The sequence below is a fragment of the Anomaloglossus baeobatrachus genome, chromosome 2, assembly GCF_048569485.1.
Source record: "Anomaloglossus baeobatrachus isolate aAnoBae1 chromosome 2, aAnoBae1.hap1, whole genome shotgun sequence".
In the NCBI taxonomy this organism is placed as follows: Eukaryota; Metazoa; Chordata; class Amphibia; order Anura; family Aromobatidae; genus Anomaloglossus; species Anomaloglossus baeobatrachus.
This window is the reverse complement of record NC_134354.1, coordinates 540381299-540401420: the sequence shown is the minus strand read 5'-3', so window position 1 is coordinate 540401420 and position 20122 is coordinate 540381299. Positions and strand designations below refer to the sequence as shown.

At 42.5% G+C, this 20122-nt stretch overlaps 1 protein-coding gene across 2 annotated transcripts in view; it reads right to left on the bottom strand.

The window, feature by feature from the left end:
* Positions 1-2931: 2931 nt before the first annotated feature.
* The window catches only part of DCUN1D2 (defective in cullin neddylation 1 domain containing 2), a 62700-nt gene continuing 45509 nt past the window's right edge, over positions 2932-20122 (bottom strand). For both annotated transcript variants that reach the window (XM_075336641.1, XM_075336642.1), the window contains exons 4-7: positions 17445-17575; positions 12069-12151; positions 9991-10087; positions 2932-3467 (exon numbers count right to left, since the gene is read on the bottom strand). In XM_075336641.1, the coding sequence (XP_075192756.1) occupies positions 3388-3467; positions 9991-10087; positions 12069-12151; positions 17445-17575 (391 nt within the window). In that variant the 3' untranslated portion in view covers positions 2932-3387. The remainder of the gene's footprint in view (positions 3468-9990; positions 10088-12068; positions 12152-17444; positions 17576-20122) is intronic.

The following is a 20122-nucleotide window of genomic DNA, read 5'->3' as shown; positions in this document are numbered from 1 at the left end:
AATTTCAATTGCGGTATAGAGTGGGTAACTACTGCCTATTATTCAAATTTCACAAAATAACATGCACAATGCTCTGAAGCGATCTTCATGAGGGAACGTAACACCAGACCTACTCACAGGGTGAGACGCCAGCGTGGCAAAAAAAAAATCCCATGGCCTGCAGCGTCTCCAAACATCGAGCACATCTGGAACGTCATTAGTCAGCAAAAGCAAAGGGAGCTGCCAAAAGTGGATCGTGATGATTTTTGTTTCCAAGTGCATTCAGCATGGCAGAAAATTCCTCAGACTACCATGCCAAAGCATGTAAGTTGGGGATTTCTGCTTGTGGCACTAATACTCAATACTGAATAGATAAAGATGGTTTGAAAAATTTTGCTTCCACTTTCTTCATCCTTTGTATATCACTAAGGCTGCTTTCACACTATGTTTTTTTTAACATGCATTATGAACATTTTTTTGCTGCAAAAGCGGATCCTGTTTTTCTAAAGAAAAACGCATGCAAAGGCAAGTGTTATTTTACAGGATCCTGCGGGCATTGGAGTCATATGATCGGGAGTCAGTGGAACTCAACATGACAGACTGGAAATTCAGATGCTGCTGGGGAAAGAGAGAGAAAGAAAGAGAGAGTAAGAGAGAGAGAAAGAGAGAGAAAGAGAAAGAAAGAGAAAGAGCGAGAGAGAGTGCGAGAAAGAGCGAGAGAAAGAGAGAAAGAGAAAGAGAGAGAGAGAAAGAGAAAGAGAGAGAGAGAGAGAAAGAGAGAGAGAAAGAGAGAGAAAGAGAAAGAGAGAGAAAGAGAAAGAGAGAAAGAGAAAGAGAGAGAAAGAGAGAGAAAGAGCGAGAGAAAGAGAGAAAGGGAAAGAGAGAGAGAGAGAGAAAGAGAGGGAGAAAGAAAGAGAGAGAAAGAGAAAGAGAGAGAAAGAGAGAGAAAGAGAGAGAAAGAGCGAGAGAAAGAGAAAGAGAGAGAAAGAGAGGGAGAAAGAGAGAAAGAGAGAGAAAGAGAGAGAGAAAGAAAGAGAGAGTGAGGGAAGAGAAAGAGAGGGAGTGAGAGAGAGATAGAGAGAGAGAGGGAAGAGAAAGAGAGGGAAAGAGAGAGGGGGAAGAGAAAGAGGGAAGAGAAAGAGAGAAAGAGAGAGAAAGAGAGGGAATAGAGAGAAAGAGAAAGAGAGAGAGAAAGAGAGAGGGAAGAGAAAGAGAGAAACAGAAAGAGAGAAAGAGAGAGAGAGAGAAAGAGAGGGAAGAGAAAGAGAGAGAAAGAAGAGAAAGAGAGAGGGAAGAGAGAGAGAAAGAGAGAGAGAAAGAGAGAGAGAGAAAGAAAGAGAGAGAAAGAGAAAGAAAGAGAGAGAGAAAAAACCACAAGGGGGCTGCTGCATACAGGAAAATATTGCAGAGCATCCAAAAGCCATGCACCCAGAGAATCCTGTGAGCAGCGCTCCCCTTGGTAAGGACCATTAAAAGTAGCAATAAATAAAATGGCTTCAACATTCTTGGAACTGTATGGTAGAATAAAAAAAAACCAAAACACAAACAAAACAACAGCAACAAAAAAAATGGTGTTCTAAGGGGGAATAAACCAAGAATAAAGCATGCACTTCTGACCTGTGACACGTCCTCTTTAAGATCTCGTGCTTTACATCCTGTATGAAAGTAGCAAATCCTGTTTAACAGCACAGGAAAAACAAGCAGCCGCGTCACTCTGCCCATCTTCTATCCACATACAAAACAGTAGTGTGGATCTAGCTTGCAAGATGTTTTATAGCTGGGTTTTTTTTCTCCTTTTCCATCCAGACTTTAATAGGAGAACACAACTATGGAATGACAGTGTACTCTGCGCCCCATAAGGCTGTGTGCACACAATGTGATTTTTTTGCAGACGTTTATCAATCTGCGAGGGAAAAGTCATCCAAGCAAACTCTATGAGAATCCTTAACTGCTGTGAACACGCTGCAGATTTTTTCCTTGCAGATTTTGGTGCAGAAAAAACTTCACCAAACAATTGACATGCCAACTGTTTCTGCGTTTTTTCCAGCGTTTATCCTATCACAATGCATAAAAATAAAAGTATTAATGCAAAACTGTGGAAAAACAGTGTTTTTCTGCAGCAGTTATCCTGCCAAGAGATGCAGTTTTTGGTGCACCCAAATCTGCAATGTGGGAACATACCCTAACAGTATGGAACAGTTTTATTTATTTCGTAGAGATGCCCTTATTTCACCCCATACACTTATGCCCTATGAGGCGGCACTCACGGCGGTGGCAAACCTTGGCCAACATAGTAGGTTATTATAATCTACATCTTAGAGTGGTGATCCGCATCCTACTGTTGTTACTTGTAGGACCTGTTTCATGTGTCTGACATTCTTGGACCTAGTACAGACTGCACATGACCAAACCTAAACTGCACAGGTCTATATGCATATATTTGGGTCAGAAGACCTGCGGATGGTCCAAATATCGTGGTAATTGTCAGTCTGCTATATTGAACAACAAAAGTGGTGCAGATTGTGTTCTAACATATCGGATTCTTCATTCCCCCAGGAGATGCGGGGGGGGGAGCAGCAGCTTATCCCCCATTCCTTATTGAAGAAACGCTTACCAATCTGAGGTGCATGTCCATGGAAAATGTGTCACTTTGAAGAAGCCATAAGATAAATACAGGAAATTGTTCCGCAAAAAAGCATTTGTAAAATATTTTTCTCCATTCCGCTATCAAGATTCAACTCTCTTATTTCCTGTATCTCGAACAGAGCCACAAAAACCCATTTAGAATATGTCGTTGGCCATATTTTAACTCAACGTGTAAAAATAAAAGGATCCAAAAGAAAAATGAGGGTCTGAGCACGTTGTGAATGTGTTAATGATTAGGGAAAGATGACCATATCCATAGCCTGGGCTGTGAAGAGGTGAAAAGAAGATACCAGATGCCATATAAGCTTCCTTTAAAGATTTAATTTATAACACAAATACTGCTTTTAATATAGATACAATATAATACAGCTGTTCGGTAACTGCTGGTGTTTATTCTGGCTCGTAAACTGAATGGCATGCTTTTAAATGTCTTTTTCCTCGAATTTCCTTTAATAAAATGGCCTCTATTTCAACAGATCCAAAGTATAAAATCATGCAATCTCTACATCCTATATGATACAACCAATATAAGATATGAAGCCAGCCTCCTGCAAACAGCCAGTGCTCCTCTGCCAGCAAGTTCATCCATTTCATGTCTTGCCCAAGAGCTGTCCACCACAATGTCCTAAGGCAGAATTCAGACAGTAGCATTATCCATGTCCATGTGTCCAGGTGACTCTGCCGCTCAGTTATTGGCCAAAAACAGTCTTCATTATCTAATGAAATGGCAAAAAGCATCACTAGTTCTTTTTAAGTCTATGGTTAAAGAGGTTTGCGCTTTCCACTTGTCACTAAAGGTCTTGCATACTCCACAAAATCATCTATAAGTACAGGCCATGCTCCTGAAAGAAAAAAAGAAAAATTGTTTTATATACCAGTTTACAGATAAAAAAAAAAACGCAGTTTTCTGTTTAGTGTTTTTATTGGATCCATGAAAAACCATTCCCTACAGATGAGCCCAGATTCATCAAAGGGTTTATGCCAGAAAACAGTCTTAAACTGCTTTGAAAAGTTGATAAATATTTGTGCAGCTCAAACTTTAGGCTTTTTCACGCCAGTCCCATCCAGGTCAGTTCTGCCAAAGTGGGCAGAGCTTGGTCAGGACATGGGTGATAGAACACACACCCAGCAAGTGCATTACCTTGAAAATCTTATGCCAGTCATCGACTGGAGTAAGATATGTGGTGAGGCACACTCCACTTTAAGGATGGGCCCGACTTATTAAGCCTGATGCACTTAATAAATCAGGCGCCACTCACTGCATATCGCCCCTTCATTATCAAGGCTATAGTGATTTTTTTTTTTGCTCACCCAAGCTTCTCCACATAGTGGGCTTGACTAGTGCATACTGCGCTTTTTTTGGTTCATATAGAAGGATGTTGGGTCTTGGGTCATTTACTTACATTGATGAGTGTGCAGTCCGTAATTTACATAGAAACAACTATAGCAACGTTAAGCAAACTATTCACAGTGCCCCGTGTCCAGAAGCTGTATAAGCAGAACAGATCTCTGCACACCCCCTATTATCTGCCAGGATCCTCAGCTCTTTTCATTAGTAGACCAGATGTGATGCTACGAGTGTCGTAGTAATGACGTGCCTCTGAAGATGTGCAGGTGGTCCTGGCAGGTAGGAGGAGGTCTACCATGCATTCATCATGTCACAATGATAACCTCATGAAGGGGCACCAGGAATGCCGATAGGTAGGCGGTTCATAGGGCTCTGCTCCAGGAGCTACAAGATATCATTGTGGACAAACAACCAGGATTTTGGAAATCTTTTTGCTTAACTGTATAGTGAATTGTTTTTATTCTTTCCTTTGTCATTATACTGTTTATGGCATGAAAAAATAAAATGCAAGAAACAGAATATAATAATAACAAGTAACAGAAGCCCTTAGTCGAACGGAGTTGAAAACATAAATCAACCAATATTATTCAAGACCACCGCTTACATCCAGCAGGCAGAATATAACCTTTCAGAGTACCGTATATAGTACATTTTTCACATTTCTATGGCAATTCCCAACGACAAGATACAATCGTATTGCTACATGCTGATTTGATAAACTCAGGTGTCAACTATTGGTGGGGGAACGTGCTTGCCACTGCTAGATACATGATCAAACATCGGGGTGCTCGCGATACTAGGCTAAGTATCGTGGGTGCTCGGATGTGTTGTTCGAGCAGGCACCCCAGTGACAGACACTTGCAGTCTCTCCATGGCTTTCAATGGGAGTAAAAATGTTTTTGTATGTAGTGTGTCCCGAAAGAAACCAAAAGAAAAAACCCATCCATTCTCCCTCCCCCCGGAAATACTCTGCTTATGGCAGGATGTATTTGGGCGGACAGCAGCAGTGCCCAATCATTGACTGCCATACTACTCGCTACTTGAGCACTTTCAGAGAGTCTGACCGGCTGTACTCCAGTAAAGAGCACTTGAGCCTCGTGGCGTTCAATCATAATTTCCAGTACAGAGCACCGAGTATTGTACTCCTCGGCCATCACTAGTGAGAACCAATTGTCACGTTTGGGTGCTTTACATGCAATTTTTAATAATCTTTGAACAATATCAGGAATTTCTTGTTATGTAGTTTAGTATGATCGCTGCAGCTAGTCAATCCGTGCACAGTCTAGTGTAAACAATGATGCTCATCATCCAGTCCACAGTCTAGAGTAAACACTGAGGCTCATCATCCAGTCCACAGTCTACAGTAAACACTGAGGCTCATCATCCAGTCCACAGTCTAAAGTAAACACTGAGGCTCATCATCCAGTCCACAGCCTACAGTAAACAATGATGCTCATCAACCAGTCCACAGTCTAGAGTAAACACTGAGGCTCATCATCCAGTCCACAGTCTAGAGTAAACACTGAGGCTCATCATCCAGTCCACAGTCTACAGTAAACACTGAGGCTCATCATCTAGTCCATAGTCTACAGTAAACACTGAGGCTCATCATCCAGTCCACAGTCTAAAGTAAACACTGAGGCTCATCATCCAGTCCACAGCCTACAGTAAACAATGATGCTCATCAACCAGTCCACAGTCTACAGTAAACACTGAGGCTCATCATCTAGTCCATAGTCTACAGTAAACACTGAGGCTCATCATCCAGTCCACAGTCTAGAGTAAACACTGAGGCTCATCATCCAGTCCACAGTCTAGAGTAAACACTGAGGCTCATCATCCAGTCCACAGTCTAGAGTAAACACTGAGGCTCATCATCCAGTCCACAGTCTAGAGTAAACACTGAGGCTCATCATCCAGTCCACAGTCTAGAGTAAACACTGAGGCTCATCAACCAGTCCACAGTCTAGAGTAAACACTGAGGCTCATCATCCAGTCCATAGCCTTATATAAACACTGAGGCTCATCATCCAGTCCATAGTCTACAGTAAACACTGAGGCTCATCATCCAGTCCATAGTCTACAGTAAACACTGAGGCTCATCATCCAGTCCACAGTCTAGAGTAAACACTGAGGCTCATCATCCAGTCCACAGTCTAGAGTAAACACTGAGGCTCATCAACCAGTCCACAGTCTAGAGTAAACACTGAGGCTCATCATCCAGTCCATAGTCTACAGTAAACACTGAGGCTCATCATCCAGTCCACAGTCTAGAGTAAACACTGAGGCTCATCATCCAGTCCACAGTCTAGAGTAAACACTGAGGCTCATCATCCAGTCCATAGCCTTATATAAACACTGAGGCTCATCATCCAGTCCATAGTCTACAGTAAACACTGAGGCTCATCATCCAGTCCACAGTCTAGAGTAAACACTGAGGCTCATCATCCAGTCCATAGCCTTATATAAACATTGAGGCTCATCATCCCGTCCATAGTCTAGAGCAGTGGTTCCCAAACTCCAGTCCTCATGGCCCCCAACAAGTCATGTTTTCAGGATTTCCTTACTATTGAACAGGTGATGGAATCATTATCAAGGCATCACCTGTGCTATATTAAGGAAATCCTGAAAACATGACCTGTTGGGGGTCGTGAGGATTGGAGTTTGGGAACCACTGGTGTAGAGTAAATGCTGCAGCTATTCAGGCAGTCTACAATCTGAAGTAAACATCACCGCCCGTCAGTCCAGAGTCATGTGAAACACTGGTGTTATTCACCCAGTCCCTAAATGCTACCGCCAGTCCACAGTCTAGTGTAATTACTGGCATTTGTCAATCTAAAGTAAATTCTTTTGTTATTTTACATAAAATAATGTTGATTTGTAATATGGAAACAAAAAAATATAATCTAGACTTGGGAAAAAAAGCAAAGCCACACTTTTAGCCTGGAGCCTGTGTAAGCAACAATTCCCTACCTGCAAACAAAGGTCTTAAAATAAACATGGAGCAGAAGCACAGTATTTCAGAAAGCAGCAGATCTTAATTTATATCCAATTTAGCCTGGTCTTTAAAATGGAGAACACATCACAGCATGCACTAGTCTGGTGTATGTGGAAAATCAGCAATATGCACTACTGCATAGACTACAACTGGTCTGTGTGCTGTCAGTGTGTACTGCGCGGTCGTCATGGACCGAAAATAGGTTTGTGTGAACGTACTTTAAGGCTTAAAGGGGTTTTCCTGTGAATAAAGTTAATTTTAATCAATAGATCTTGGAATAATAATAATTTCCACAATTGGATGTGTTTTAAAAAAAATGTTCCTGTGCTGAGATCTTATAAATGTTCCCCTACTATGTACTGTGTAATGGCCGTGTCTGACCATACAGGGACATGGTCTGATCATACCAAAGTTCCTGCGCAGAGGAGGACACAGAAGAGTATAGAGATAGCACAGCCTGATATTGCACCTGATTCTTTTTGTGAGGTAAAACTTTTTCCTACCTGGACTTAAAAAATGTTTTACCTCAAAGAAAGAATAATTTGCTATCCTGTCCTATAAAGTCTATAAACTTTTTTTTTTTATGTCCTCCCCGGCCCAGGAACTGTGGTATGATCAGACCATGTCCCTGTACGGTCAGACACGGCCATTACACAGTGCATAGCAGGGGCACATATATATAAGATTATCTCAGGACAGGAACATTATTTTTAAACACATCCAATTGTGAAAATTATTTTTATTCCAGCATCTATTGATTAAAATTAACTTTGTTTGTGGGACAACTCCTTTAAGTACAAAAGAGGAATGTGCTGATCTGCTGTGCATGCATGAAGGGGAAACACCAGCATTTATCTAAGGCCCCCTTCACACGTCCTTGTTTCTGGGACTTCCGTTTCCGCATGTACCAGAGACGAGGACAAAAGTGGACCCCTTAAATTCAATGGGTTTGCACAAATGTCTGTGCTTCACATGAGCCGTGTTCCCCTGCGGAGCACACACATTTACGTGTGCTCCACACGGCGACATGTCCGTTTTCTACCGGCAGCACGAGTGTCACATGGACTGCACACTGATGTGATCAGTGTGACATCAGTGTGGCACGTACCATAGAAAACACAACACAAAAAAAAAAAAAAAAAAAAAGGGGCGAGTATAGGACCGGGTGCAGAGGACAGATTTAAGGCACCCGGCCAGCGATGAAATAAAAAACAGAATGCTGGACTGGTGTTTTAAATGTAAAAACTATCCCAGGACTTACAGTAACTTCCAACCACGTATGTACAGGTGATGCATATGGTTTTCTGTTGTACTTGCCGCATGGCAAAGCCGCTGCATCTCATGACAGGAGGACTGTGCTCAGTTTTGGCTGTGGGTCAACAAAATACTACATGTCCAATTCATCATTTGTGAGTTTTCTTAAGTCGCTCTTTTTTGTCTCGTGTTAGTCACTGGTGATTTTTTTAATCAAATTCATCAAAATTGCACATGTGGTTCATGTTCGTCTAAAATGTTGCAATTCTTACGCCAAAACTTTAGGCGCCTTTAATAAATTCACTACAAGAATTGGGAGACTGGAGTACATTGGCGACAAAAAGTGCGCCTTTTCAAAAGGTCTCAAATGGCAAATCAGGTGAAAACATCTGCAAACGCTAAGCTCCAGACATAGCTGCGAACTAAAGAAGAAAATAAGAAAAAAACTAAAACAGATAAGCAATAAAAAAGTGACTAAAAAAGGCTCAAATGAAAAGATGACTGGGACAAATAAAAAATAAACTGTAAACGTCAAAAACTCTGGAAAAACCAGGCGCAACTGCAATAATGAATTGGGCCCTAGTGTGTACAAACACCATCTAAAGTGGAAACACTCGTAAGGGTAAAGGCCACGTCACACATAATGAGATCGCTAGCGAGAACGCAGCTGAGTCACGGTTTCTGTGACGCAGTAGCGATCCCGTTAGCGATCTTATGTGTGACATCTACCAGTGATCAGGCCCCTGCTGTGAGATCTCTAGTCGTTGCAGAATGGTCCAGGCCATTTTCTTCAAAGGCGATGTTCTGCTGGGCAGGACACATCGCTGTGTTTGACACTTTGTGACAGGGTCACAGTGACTGCTGAGATCGTTATACAGATCGCTACTGCGACCTGTATCGTTCCTGCATCGATGGTAAGATCTGACTGTGTGACATCTCACCTGCGACCTCCCAGCGACTTACCAGCGATCCCTATCAGGTCGCATTGTTTTCGGGATCGCTGGTAAGTCGTTGTGTGTGACTGGGCCTTAAAATGTGCAGCTAAGCTGTAAAAACCTATTTCTCAATGTGACATAATTGTCTATTGTACAGGACTATTTACACAGAGAACAATAGTGTCAGCGATGCCAATGTTAGGTAAGGTCAAGAGCACACATTGTAAAGATATGGCATTTAACACTTAACGTGAATTCTAGAAGGCAATTGTGGTTGGACTTCATGCATAAAAATCAAAATTGTTACCAAGAAGAAATCAATCCAAACTAAAGCAAGGCAGACAGTAGACCATGGCTGGAAAAACACTGGTCAATAGAGGAAGGTAAAAAAATAGCCCTGCACAGGAGCATCATTATTCCAACAGCTATGGTATTTGGCGCCCACTACTTGTAAGACATCTGCCCGGTCTTTAACGCTTCTCTGTCTTGAGAACTGCATAAAGTATGACAGACAAGTACGCAGATCTGCACAGCAGTTTTGTAGAACTTTCAGCTTAAATCCAGCAGCGAGTCTGCTATACGGGAAGAGCCCATTAATGCTCATGATAGTCACGCTCCCTCCGCTCTCCAGCGCTCACTGATACGATGCATTCGACTAGAAGTAGGAATCGATATACCATGATTATATTCGGACCCCAGTGACCCACCAGGCTGCTACTTTTTGGAGCTTCCCAACATATTTTATCTATAACTAAACGAGCATAAATTTCTTAAAACATGAAAAAAACATTGCCGGGTCTGAGAAGAGAAGCTCATGTAGCATAAAATACCTTCTTCATCATAGTTGGACATGTCATCTGCAATCATATTGCCAAAATCCAATAGTAGGTTCCATGTGTCTTTTGGGATTGATCTCTTATGATGCTCCTAAAAGATTGGAATAGATAATATAAAATGATAATCAATTTCAAAATGTAAGGAAAAAACACATAAAGTAGACTTGGTAGGAAAGAAAATGGAAGCATTCAATTCAGTCTTTTAAAAACAAATATGATTTGTACATGAAGATGCCATTATTCTGGAAAATGAAAAAGAAACAACTACACGCATGGCACAATTTGAAAGATTCAGAAAGAAAATTGTAAAATTAATTAACAGATGTTTAGTTCTTGGTGACACGTGCCATCACTGCACGGGTCAAGCTCAGGAGCTGAGCCTGCTCCATTCAGCGCCCACACCAAAAGTAACTGCTGCGATCAGAGCTACAACCGCAACAGTGTAACCAATTAAATGCAGTAGCTAAACAAAAATAAGTTGTGTAAATTTGGTACCAGGTGATTTCTACCACCGAGGTGTTATTCCAAAGTTTTTTCTTGTACATTACATGCTAAAACTAATGGTGTTATTCAATATTATAACTTATATTGCCAAAATCAAGCCCTGACATGGCTAGGTGAAAGAAAAAAAAAAAAGTTACCGTATTTTTCGGATTATAAGATGCAGCAGATAAAATTCGAATGCAGCTTACCGTGGGGTGGTGAAGAGGGGGTCGAGGGAGGTAGAGGCAATGCTGTGCTGCTCTGTGCTGGGGCTGTGGGTGCTGCTCTGTGCGGCAAGGCATGGGCCATTCTGAAGACGTCGGCAGTGAGGGCTACAAATAATGGCGCCCAGAGTCTGGCACATGCACAGATGGAGCTCTCAGCTTAAACTCTTATCTGCGCACGTGCTGCATCCAGCCTATTGATGTCCCAGCAGCGGACTTAAGGAAAATAACGCCCGGAGGTGGCGCATGCACAGATGAGATCTCGGCTTGTCATTGAGCCGATAACTCAGTTTGTGCATTTGGTTTATGGTATGTTTTGGGTTCAATCCTACCAATAAAAATGTTCAAATCAAGAAAATTGATTGTTTCTTTGCTGAAAGAGGAGGTAAATTGTGAATGAAAATTGTTCCTATCTAAGCCCTCCAGAAATTCAATGAGGGAATTTTGGTTACCCGACCAAATGAAGAAAATCATCGATGAAGCGACGCCAGAAGACCAGGTTCTCCTGAATCAGGCCATTAGAGTATATGGTGGACTCCTCCCACCGTCCCATATATAGATTAGCATAACTCAGGGCGAACCTGGTCCCCATAGCTGTGCCTCACCGCTGTAAATAATATTTAGCACCATTACGGGGCTTAGGTGGAGCGCATATTTTATATCAATACTTGAAGGATTTATGAGGAACTGCAGTACATTAATTTCTACTGTGAACTTTCAATAAGAACAAAGAATATTTATACTGTTTGAGACTAGAACGGACCATATCTTTGTGGAACTCCTGGACATCTCCGGATTTATTTATTTATCTATTTGTAGGAAATATTCAACCCCTTCTTTAACAAAACTTTTTTTTATCTTTTTTCAAACAGCAGGTGGTAGCTGCCGGCTGAAGCTCCCCTTTTTTTACAGAGTTTTACAGATTTTTTTCAGTGGTTTTTTGAGTGTCTATCTCACTTTTGTGCATTTTATTTGATTTATGCATTATTTCTTGTAACCTTTAAATTGAAAAATATTCCCATTCCTTGAGTAAAAATAAAAATACAGATACACCTTAGTTCAGTGCAGATTCTAAGAATTTATTTCTTTGTATTTTTTCTAGTTTAACCAGAAAGGCAAAGTAAGGGGTTTATTGCCTTGAAAATCTAGCTGCAGAACTATAGGAATATTGGGTCTTATCGCTGAGCTCCATCCTTACGGATATATACCCATCAGATCTCAACAATCAGTTTAAAGAAATCTGGCAAAGGTCTACAGATAAATATATCATGTCTATGGCTCTAAGGTGACGAATATTGTAACCACTGAAACCACAAAACATTGCTTTATGACTGATGAAACTTTGTGATGAAAGTAGACACGTACCAACAAAAACTTATTCCAAAGATCTAAGAATTTGAACCTTCCTGACAATACTAAATTCCAGTACGCGATTGCCATATCCAAATCTGAAAACAAAAACAAACCCAGGAATTAATGAGATTAGAGATAATCAGTGGGCACAGAGGTAAACACACTTCTACAAATATCTTATATTAACTACCTGACAATTAGGCTGGGTTCACACTAAGCGACAGCGACAACGACGTCGCTGTTACGTCACCATTTTCTGTGACGTAACAGCGACCTTGAAAGTCGCTGTTATGATCGCTGCTTAGCTGTCAAACACAGCAGCCGAAGCAGCGATCATAACGACACGCGTCGCTGTGCTGCAACATGTGCAGAGAGCAGGGAGCCGCGCACACTGAGCGCTGGCTCCTTGCTCTCCTAGCTACAGTACACATCGGGTTAATTACCTGATGTATAGTGCAGCTACATGTGCAGAGAGCAGGTAGCCGTGCACACTGCTTAGCGCTGGCTTCCTGCTCTCCTAGCTACAGGACACATCGGGTTAATTACCCGATGTGTAGTGCAGCTACATGTGCAGAGAGCAGGGAGCCGCGCACACTGCTTAGCGCTTGCTCCCTGCTCTCCTAGCTACAGTACACATCGGGTTAATTAACCCGATGTGTACAGCAGCTACATGTGCAGAGAGCCAGAGGCGGCAGCACAAGCAGCGTGAGAGCTGCGGAGGCTGGTAACTAAGGTAAATATCGGGTAACCACCTTGGTTACCCGATGTTTACCCTGGTTACAGCTTACCGCAGCTGCCAGATGCCGGCTCCTGCTCCCTTCAGTTCGTCGCTCTCTCGCTGTCACACACAGCGATCTGTGTGTCACAGCGGGAGAGCGCCTTTGAAGAAAACGAACCAGGGCTGTGTGTAACGAGCAGCGATCTCGCAGCAGGGGCCAGATCGCTGCTCAGTGTCACACACAGCGAGATCGCTAATGTGGTCACTGTTGCGTCACCAAAACCGTGCCGTAGCAGTGATTTCGGTAGCGATCTCGCTATGTGTGAAGCACCCCTTACTCTACAACTTAGGTCACACCTACCTCTTTAATAGTAAGGCTTGCAGTCAGCAGTGTAAAAGAATTCATTTTTTCCCAGTACATTAGTATATAAACAATTTTCCCCTTGGGAAATCAGATGTAGGAATAATTTTGATGCTGCAATGTCCCACAATTTTTTTTAGGTGATAGTAAGAAATAAGTGAAGTACCGTATATTTTCGTTTTATAAGACGCACCTGATTATATGACGTACCCCCAAATTTGGTGAAGGAAAAGAGAATTTTTTTTTTAATGTTAAATGGGGTCCGTTTTATAATGCCAGTGTCCGTCTAACAAATCATATAGAGTATATGTCCCTCATAGCCCCCCCATCCTAAAATTAGCCCCTTTAATCTGGATATGGTCCCCTTATATTGAATATAGCCCCCTTGTGCTGGCACACGTCCCCCAGTGATGTCACATGTCCCCTATTGATGGCACACGTGCCCTATTGCTGGTACATGTCTCCTATTGATGGAACACGTCCCCTATTTATGGCACACGTCCCCTATTGCTGGCACACATCCCCTACAGCTGGCACAGGTCTCCTATAGATGGCACACATCTCCTACAGCTGGCACAGGTCTCCTATGGATGGCACACGTCCCCCTGGGCTGTCCATGGCCCCCTATGGATAACACACGTCCCCCAGTGCTGCCCATGGCCCCCTATGGATGGCATACGTCCCCCTGTGTTTGATATGGCCCCCTATGAATGGCACACCTCCCCCTGTGTTTGATATGGCCCCCTATGGATGGCACACCTCCCCCTGTGTTTGATATGGCCCCCTATGGATGGAACGCCCCCCCCTGTGTTTGATATGGCCCCCTATGGATGGCACACCTTCCCCTGTGCTTGATATGGCCCCCTATAGATGGCACACCTCCCCTGTGTTTGATATGGCCCCCTATGGATGGCACACCTTCCCTGTGTTTGATATGGCCCCCTATGGATGGCACACCTCCCCTGTGTTTGATATGGCCCCCTATGGATGGCACACCTCCCCTGTGTTTGATATGGCCCCCTATGGATGGCACACCTCCCCTGTGTTTGATATGGCCCCCTATGGATGGCACACCTCCCCTGTGTTTGATATGGCCCCCTATGGATGGCACACCTCCCCTGTGTTTGATATGGCCAACATGCTGCTGCCCATAGTAAAATAAAACACTCTTTCCTTACCTTCTCCAGCGCTGACCTCCTGGTGTCTCCCTCAGTGCTGCTGAGCTCCTGCACGTCCTGGTTCTAAGGGGCCGGTCATGTGATCGGCACAGCAGAGTGATATCATCTCTGCGTGCCTGATCACAGCGGCAGCAGAGAGACCGGGAGATCAGCGCTAGAGGCAGTAAGTAAAGAGTTTTTTTTACTATGGGCAGCAGCATGGAGGCCATATCTAACACAGGGGGAGCATGTGCCATCAAAGGGGGACGCAAGCGGTTTCAGCACCACGGTGATGGACAGCGGCAGTGCATATTATATGAACGGGAGCAGGAGATCTCTCGCTGCCTCCTGCAGCCTTCACCAGCCTCCACCACCTCTCCAGAGCTGCCCCCACGTCCCCTGCACCCTGTAGTAATCCGTATATTTGGATTATAAGACGCACCCCCTACTTTCCCCCAAAATTTAGGGGAACAAAAGTGCGTCTTATAAAGCCAAAAATACGGTATTTAAGAAAAAAATTGAAGCAAGAACAAAACTGATCTGACTAATGGGGTATATTTTCATTGGTCATACCTGGTTTTTTTTTATACTGTGGAAGTAGCAACCGTCATACATTAGCGACCAAGCTAATGACAAAGTAGTTTTTTTCATCCTCGTATTCAAAAAGCTTTAAAAGGAAATCTGTCATGCAGGCTTTTTCTACTTTATCTGAGAGTAGCAAATTGTAGGCCGGAGATTCTGAATCCAACGGTGTATTACTTAGATGACTGACTGCAGCCGTCCTGACACAATCAAAATTTTTAGCTTTTATCATGTAACAGTGTTCAGAGGACTGCCCCCGCCCACACTAGGCTCTCTATAGAGATTATACTTTGACTGTGAGGTATCAATCACAGCAATCAAAGGGGGGTGTTGGACTGTATTGATAAGGGTCCTGCTGCTTAAACAAACATAGCAAATAAACAACAGATGAACTGTGACAAAACAGGCAGCCCTGAATTTTCTTTGTTAACTCTTGCAGAATGCTGGCCTTCAGTTTACATAGCAAAACCCTGCTGACAGATTATCTTTAAGAGGGCTTTGTTTTTTTTTGCAATAAAAGCTGTATATTTAATATTTTGCCTCTTCAGGACATAATAGTATGTCATTGGGTCAGTACAGGTATATGACAAGTGCTAGGGACCAACACGGGGACGTGTCAGCTACGTTATACTTCTGGTGACCGCCTCTAAAAGCAATCAAAGTAAGCGGCAATCACTGCAGTATAACAAATTAAATGCCACTGTCAATCGCAGGCATCCCAATGAATGAATGAATTAAAATATACGCAATTGATTTTACATTTCTCCTATTTCCACATACAAAAATAAAAGAATGAGAGCAATAAACAAAAAAAGCATAGTCTGTATCACCAGGTACATAAAAGTCCGATACATCAAAATCTAAAATTATTCAACCCATAGTGAGAAAAAAAGAGCCAGCTATTTCTAGGTTGCTAAATGCTGCAGTGTTTTAGAAGATAATATGGTTTGAAAAGCTGGCCGTGGACTATATCGAGAGACCTTGTTGAGTAGACTGGTGTGGTCTCCATTTTCTGCATACTCTGCTTCAGTTGATAGACAAGTGTGTGTCTTCCATGTGCGTACGTGCATAACCTGTCAATCACTTGGAGCAGGGAGTTATGGTCTGTAAAGGGAATGATCAGTCGATTCATGCTGCCCAAACCACAGAGCATGAATCAGAGCCTGGCTGCATGATTGGAAAGCACCTGGTGCAGACTTTCAAAGAAAACAGATTGAAGTGTCATTCGGGGACAATAGAAAGAGAGGAGAATAGTCAGATGCTGCCCTGAACGGCTTCTCCCAGCACTGTTCTAGTTGACTGATGGATCCGTCCCAATGTACACAAATGGGAGGCACCGGTCAATGAACTAGGTCAATGTGAAGAGCACAGGGCTTTCCCTATAGCCCCCTGCACGACTATTCAATCTGTTTTCTTTGAAATGTAGATATCATTACAATCAGGCTGATTCATGCTGCTTGTAATTCGGGCAGCAAGGATCTAGTGACGGGTTCACCAACTTTGCTCTACAACTGGCTACGAATGCAGCAATACCAAATATGTATAGGATTTTTTAGTTTTATGGCATGAGTTGTAGTTTTTATTGGTGCCATTTCAAGGGACATACAACTTAATGACAATTTTTCTAAAAAAAAAAATTGATTTGTAGTGGAGACAAATGAATGCTCAGACTTCAGCAATTGCTCGTGTATGGCCAACTTTGCACACTTCTATATGGTTAAAGGGAACCTGTCAGGTGTAATTTGCACTCAGAGCTACGAGCAGTTCTGGTTGTATATTGCTAATCCCTGCCTAACTGTCCCTGTATACACTAGCATAGATATAGATAAAGATCTTATATCGCATGCTAATGATCTAGGGGACTAGTCCCCTGGGTGTTAGTTCCCCTGGCTACTCGGACCCATTAGCATGTTAGTACGCCCCTGTGGGTGTGCTAACATGCTAATGAATGCGCAGCGTCACAGGATGATCTCACTCACCTCTCGGCCACCATCGCGTCTGATGGGGTATTTCAGCTCAGTGACGTGATGGCGGAGGAGAGGCGAGTGAGATCATCCTGTCACGCTGCGCATTCATTAGCATGTTAGTATGTCCCTGTGGGTGTGCTTACATGCTAATGGGGGCGACTGGCAAGGGGAACTAACGCCCAGGGGACTAGCCCCCTCGCTCATTAGCATACGATAAAAGATCTTTAGAAATACTTTTTCTAAAGATCTCTTTATCTATACTAGTGTATACAGGGACAGTTAGGCAGGGATTAGCAATATGCACCCAGAACTGCTCGTGGTTCTGGGTGGATATTGGACCTGACAGTTTCCCTTTAATAGGCAGATCCTGACGACAACCCGCGGGCCATTCTTAGGCACTCGGCTGCCATGGTAACCCATTGGAACCTAGCAATCACATTTCAATGAGTAACGTGGCAATTACTGGCAATAATAATATACATCATGGGTTGTTAGGGATTAAGTATCACAAAATAGTATGAACTTTCCAATTGTCTGACAATATAAGCAGTGCTAAACATAAGGAAAAATCAGAACAATAAGGGAAAAGTCCTAAATACCTACCAAGCCCTTTCTGTCCAGGATTCTTTGCAAAATTAAATGTAAACTGATAGAAGTCTTTAAATTTGAGGGTGTCTTTGATTTCTTGTTCTAATCTAGGGAGCTGGGCTCTTAGTTTGTCTGTACTGTCGCACCTGGAAATAGAAAACAAGTTAAAAAGCATTAAAGCCTTTACCTAGTCTAGAAGAGTCCACAAGTCCAGCCTTTACTGGTCAGCATCTGCTAAAGTTACAAAGCATTCTACAAGGGGTTCTCGGGTACATGTATGCCATTTCACCTCCATGCTTTCAGCTTCGAGCTTTCGGACAAGCTGTTCTTCTTATAGTACAGTATAGCATATTACAATCTTTGTAACTTATATCATCCTGGAATGCCTCTTCCTTCAAGAGGTTTTCCAGAAACAGAAAAAAATAACTAGAAAGAAATGCCATTGTAAATACATTCCTAAATATCGTTAATTAACAAATCACAATGGTTTTGTCTAGGGAGGTATAGCATAAGAATGGTTGCAGTCCTTTTACATGGAGAAAAGCCTGTCCTAGAATATTAGGTTAGGAACGTGTGCAGTAACTGCACCAATATACCAGGTACAATCACTCAGAATATGAACAGCCTCTTCTTCTCTTATCACTCCTGGTATCTCTTATATTAGGCCAAAAGGAAAGCTGCATGAGTGGTCTAGTCGTACCTCAACACTTCTGGTATCTCCGGTATTAGATCAGAGGTGTCGGACAGCCGTGTGAGCACCCTCTTTTACCTCAGTACACATGGTATCCCCAGTATTAGATCAGAGAGACAGGGAGAGCAGGGTGAGCAGTCTCTTCTTACCTTAGCATTTCTGGTATACTCGTTATTCAATCAGAAAGACAGAATGGACAGCAGTGTAAGCAGTCTATTCTTACTTCAGCACTCCTGGTATTTCTAACATTAGATCAGTATACCCAAAAGGAGAAAGTTTCTATGCATGAAGAGAAATGGACAGTTTCCTACTGCACATAAAGTCACGTGTCCTAACATTTTAGGACAGATTTCTGTCTTTGTAGTAAGACAGTGGACATTTCCAAAGTATCATAGTTTTAAGGCTGAAGGTAGAGTTAAGTCCATCGAGCTGAACACATAGCCTAACATGTTATTCCAGAGGAAGGCAAAAACCCAGGAGACAGTAAGCTCGATATTAGGGGAAAAATTCCTTCCTGACTCCACATAGTGTAATTTTAGATAAGCTGCTTAGAATTTGCTAACAAAAGGTATTTTTGAACTTATTTGTAATGACATTTCCTTTAATTATAAATGTTTCTATTCCTGGAGAACCTCTTTAACCCCTTAACGACCGTGGGCCGTAAAATTACGTCCTAGCGGTCATAATGTTACTGCCTGCGGTCTGCCGGGGGCAGCATGCCGCGATTGGCGCACATCTCAGCTGATTTTCACAGCTGAGATGTGTGCCTGCTAGGCACGAGCAGAATCGTTATCTGCTCGTGCCGTTTAACCCCTTAAATGGCGCTGTCAATATGTGACAGCGCCATTATAAGCGCGATCGCGGTAAACTTTTACTTACCGCCCGATACCGGAAGTCACGTGACGCAATCACGTGACTTCCGATAGTTGTCATGGTAGCACAGGGTCATGTGATGACTCCGGTACTACACATGAATTGCTTTCACTTTCGCTGTGCCAGCGGCACAGCAAAAGAGAAAGAGAGCGTATCTGCTGTTTACAGCTGCATAGCTGTGATCAGCAGATAGTGCAGAGCGATCGGAATGCTGATCGCAGTAGCCCCCTAGGGGGACTAGTAAAATTAAAAAAAAAAAAAAGTAAAAAAAAAAAAAAAAAGTTTTAAAAAAAAAACAAACAAAAAAACCTAAAAGTTCAAATCACCCCCCATTCGCCCCATTGAAAATTAAAGGGTTAAAAAAAAAAAAAAAGGATATACACACATTTGGTATCGCCGCGTTCAGAAACGCCCGATCTATCAAAATATAAAATCAATTAATCTGATCAGTATACGGCGTAGCGGCAAAAAAATTCCAAACGGCAAAACGACGTTTTTTTGTCGCCACAACTTTTGCGCAAAATGCTATAAGAGGCGATCAAAACGTAGCATCTGCGCAAAAATGGTACCGTTAAAAACGTCAGCTCGAGACGCAAAAAATAAACCGTCACTGAGCCATAGATCCCGAAAAATGAGAACACTACGGGTCACGGAATATGGCGTAAAACGTGCACCACTTTTTTCAGTCAAACTTCCGATTTTTTTTAACCCCTTATATAAAAGTAAACCTATACATGTTTGGTGTCTACGAACTTGCACTGACCTGAGGCATCACACCCACACATCAGTTTTACCATACAGTGAACACAGTGAATAAAATATCTCAAAAACCTTAGTGCTATCGCACTTTTTTTGCAATTTTTCTGCATTTGGAATTTTTTTGCCGTTTTCCAGTACACTATATGGTAAAACTTATGGTTTCATTTAAAAGTACAGCTCGTTCCGCAAAAAATGAGCGCTCACATGACCATATTGACTGAAAAATAAAAAAGTTACGTCTCTCAGAAAAAGAATGGCGAAAAAAAAAACGGAAAGCGAAAAATCGGCCGGTCGTGAAGGGGTTAAGGGGTTGCCCAAAATGAAAAAACTGAAAACTGTTGTAAAATGCAGTACAAAAGTAATAAAATGT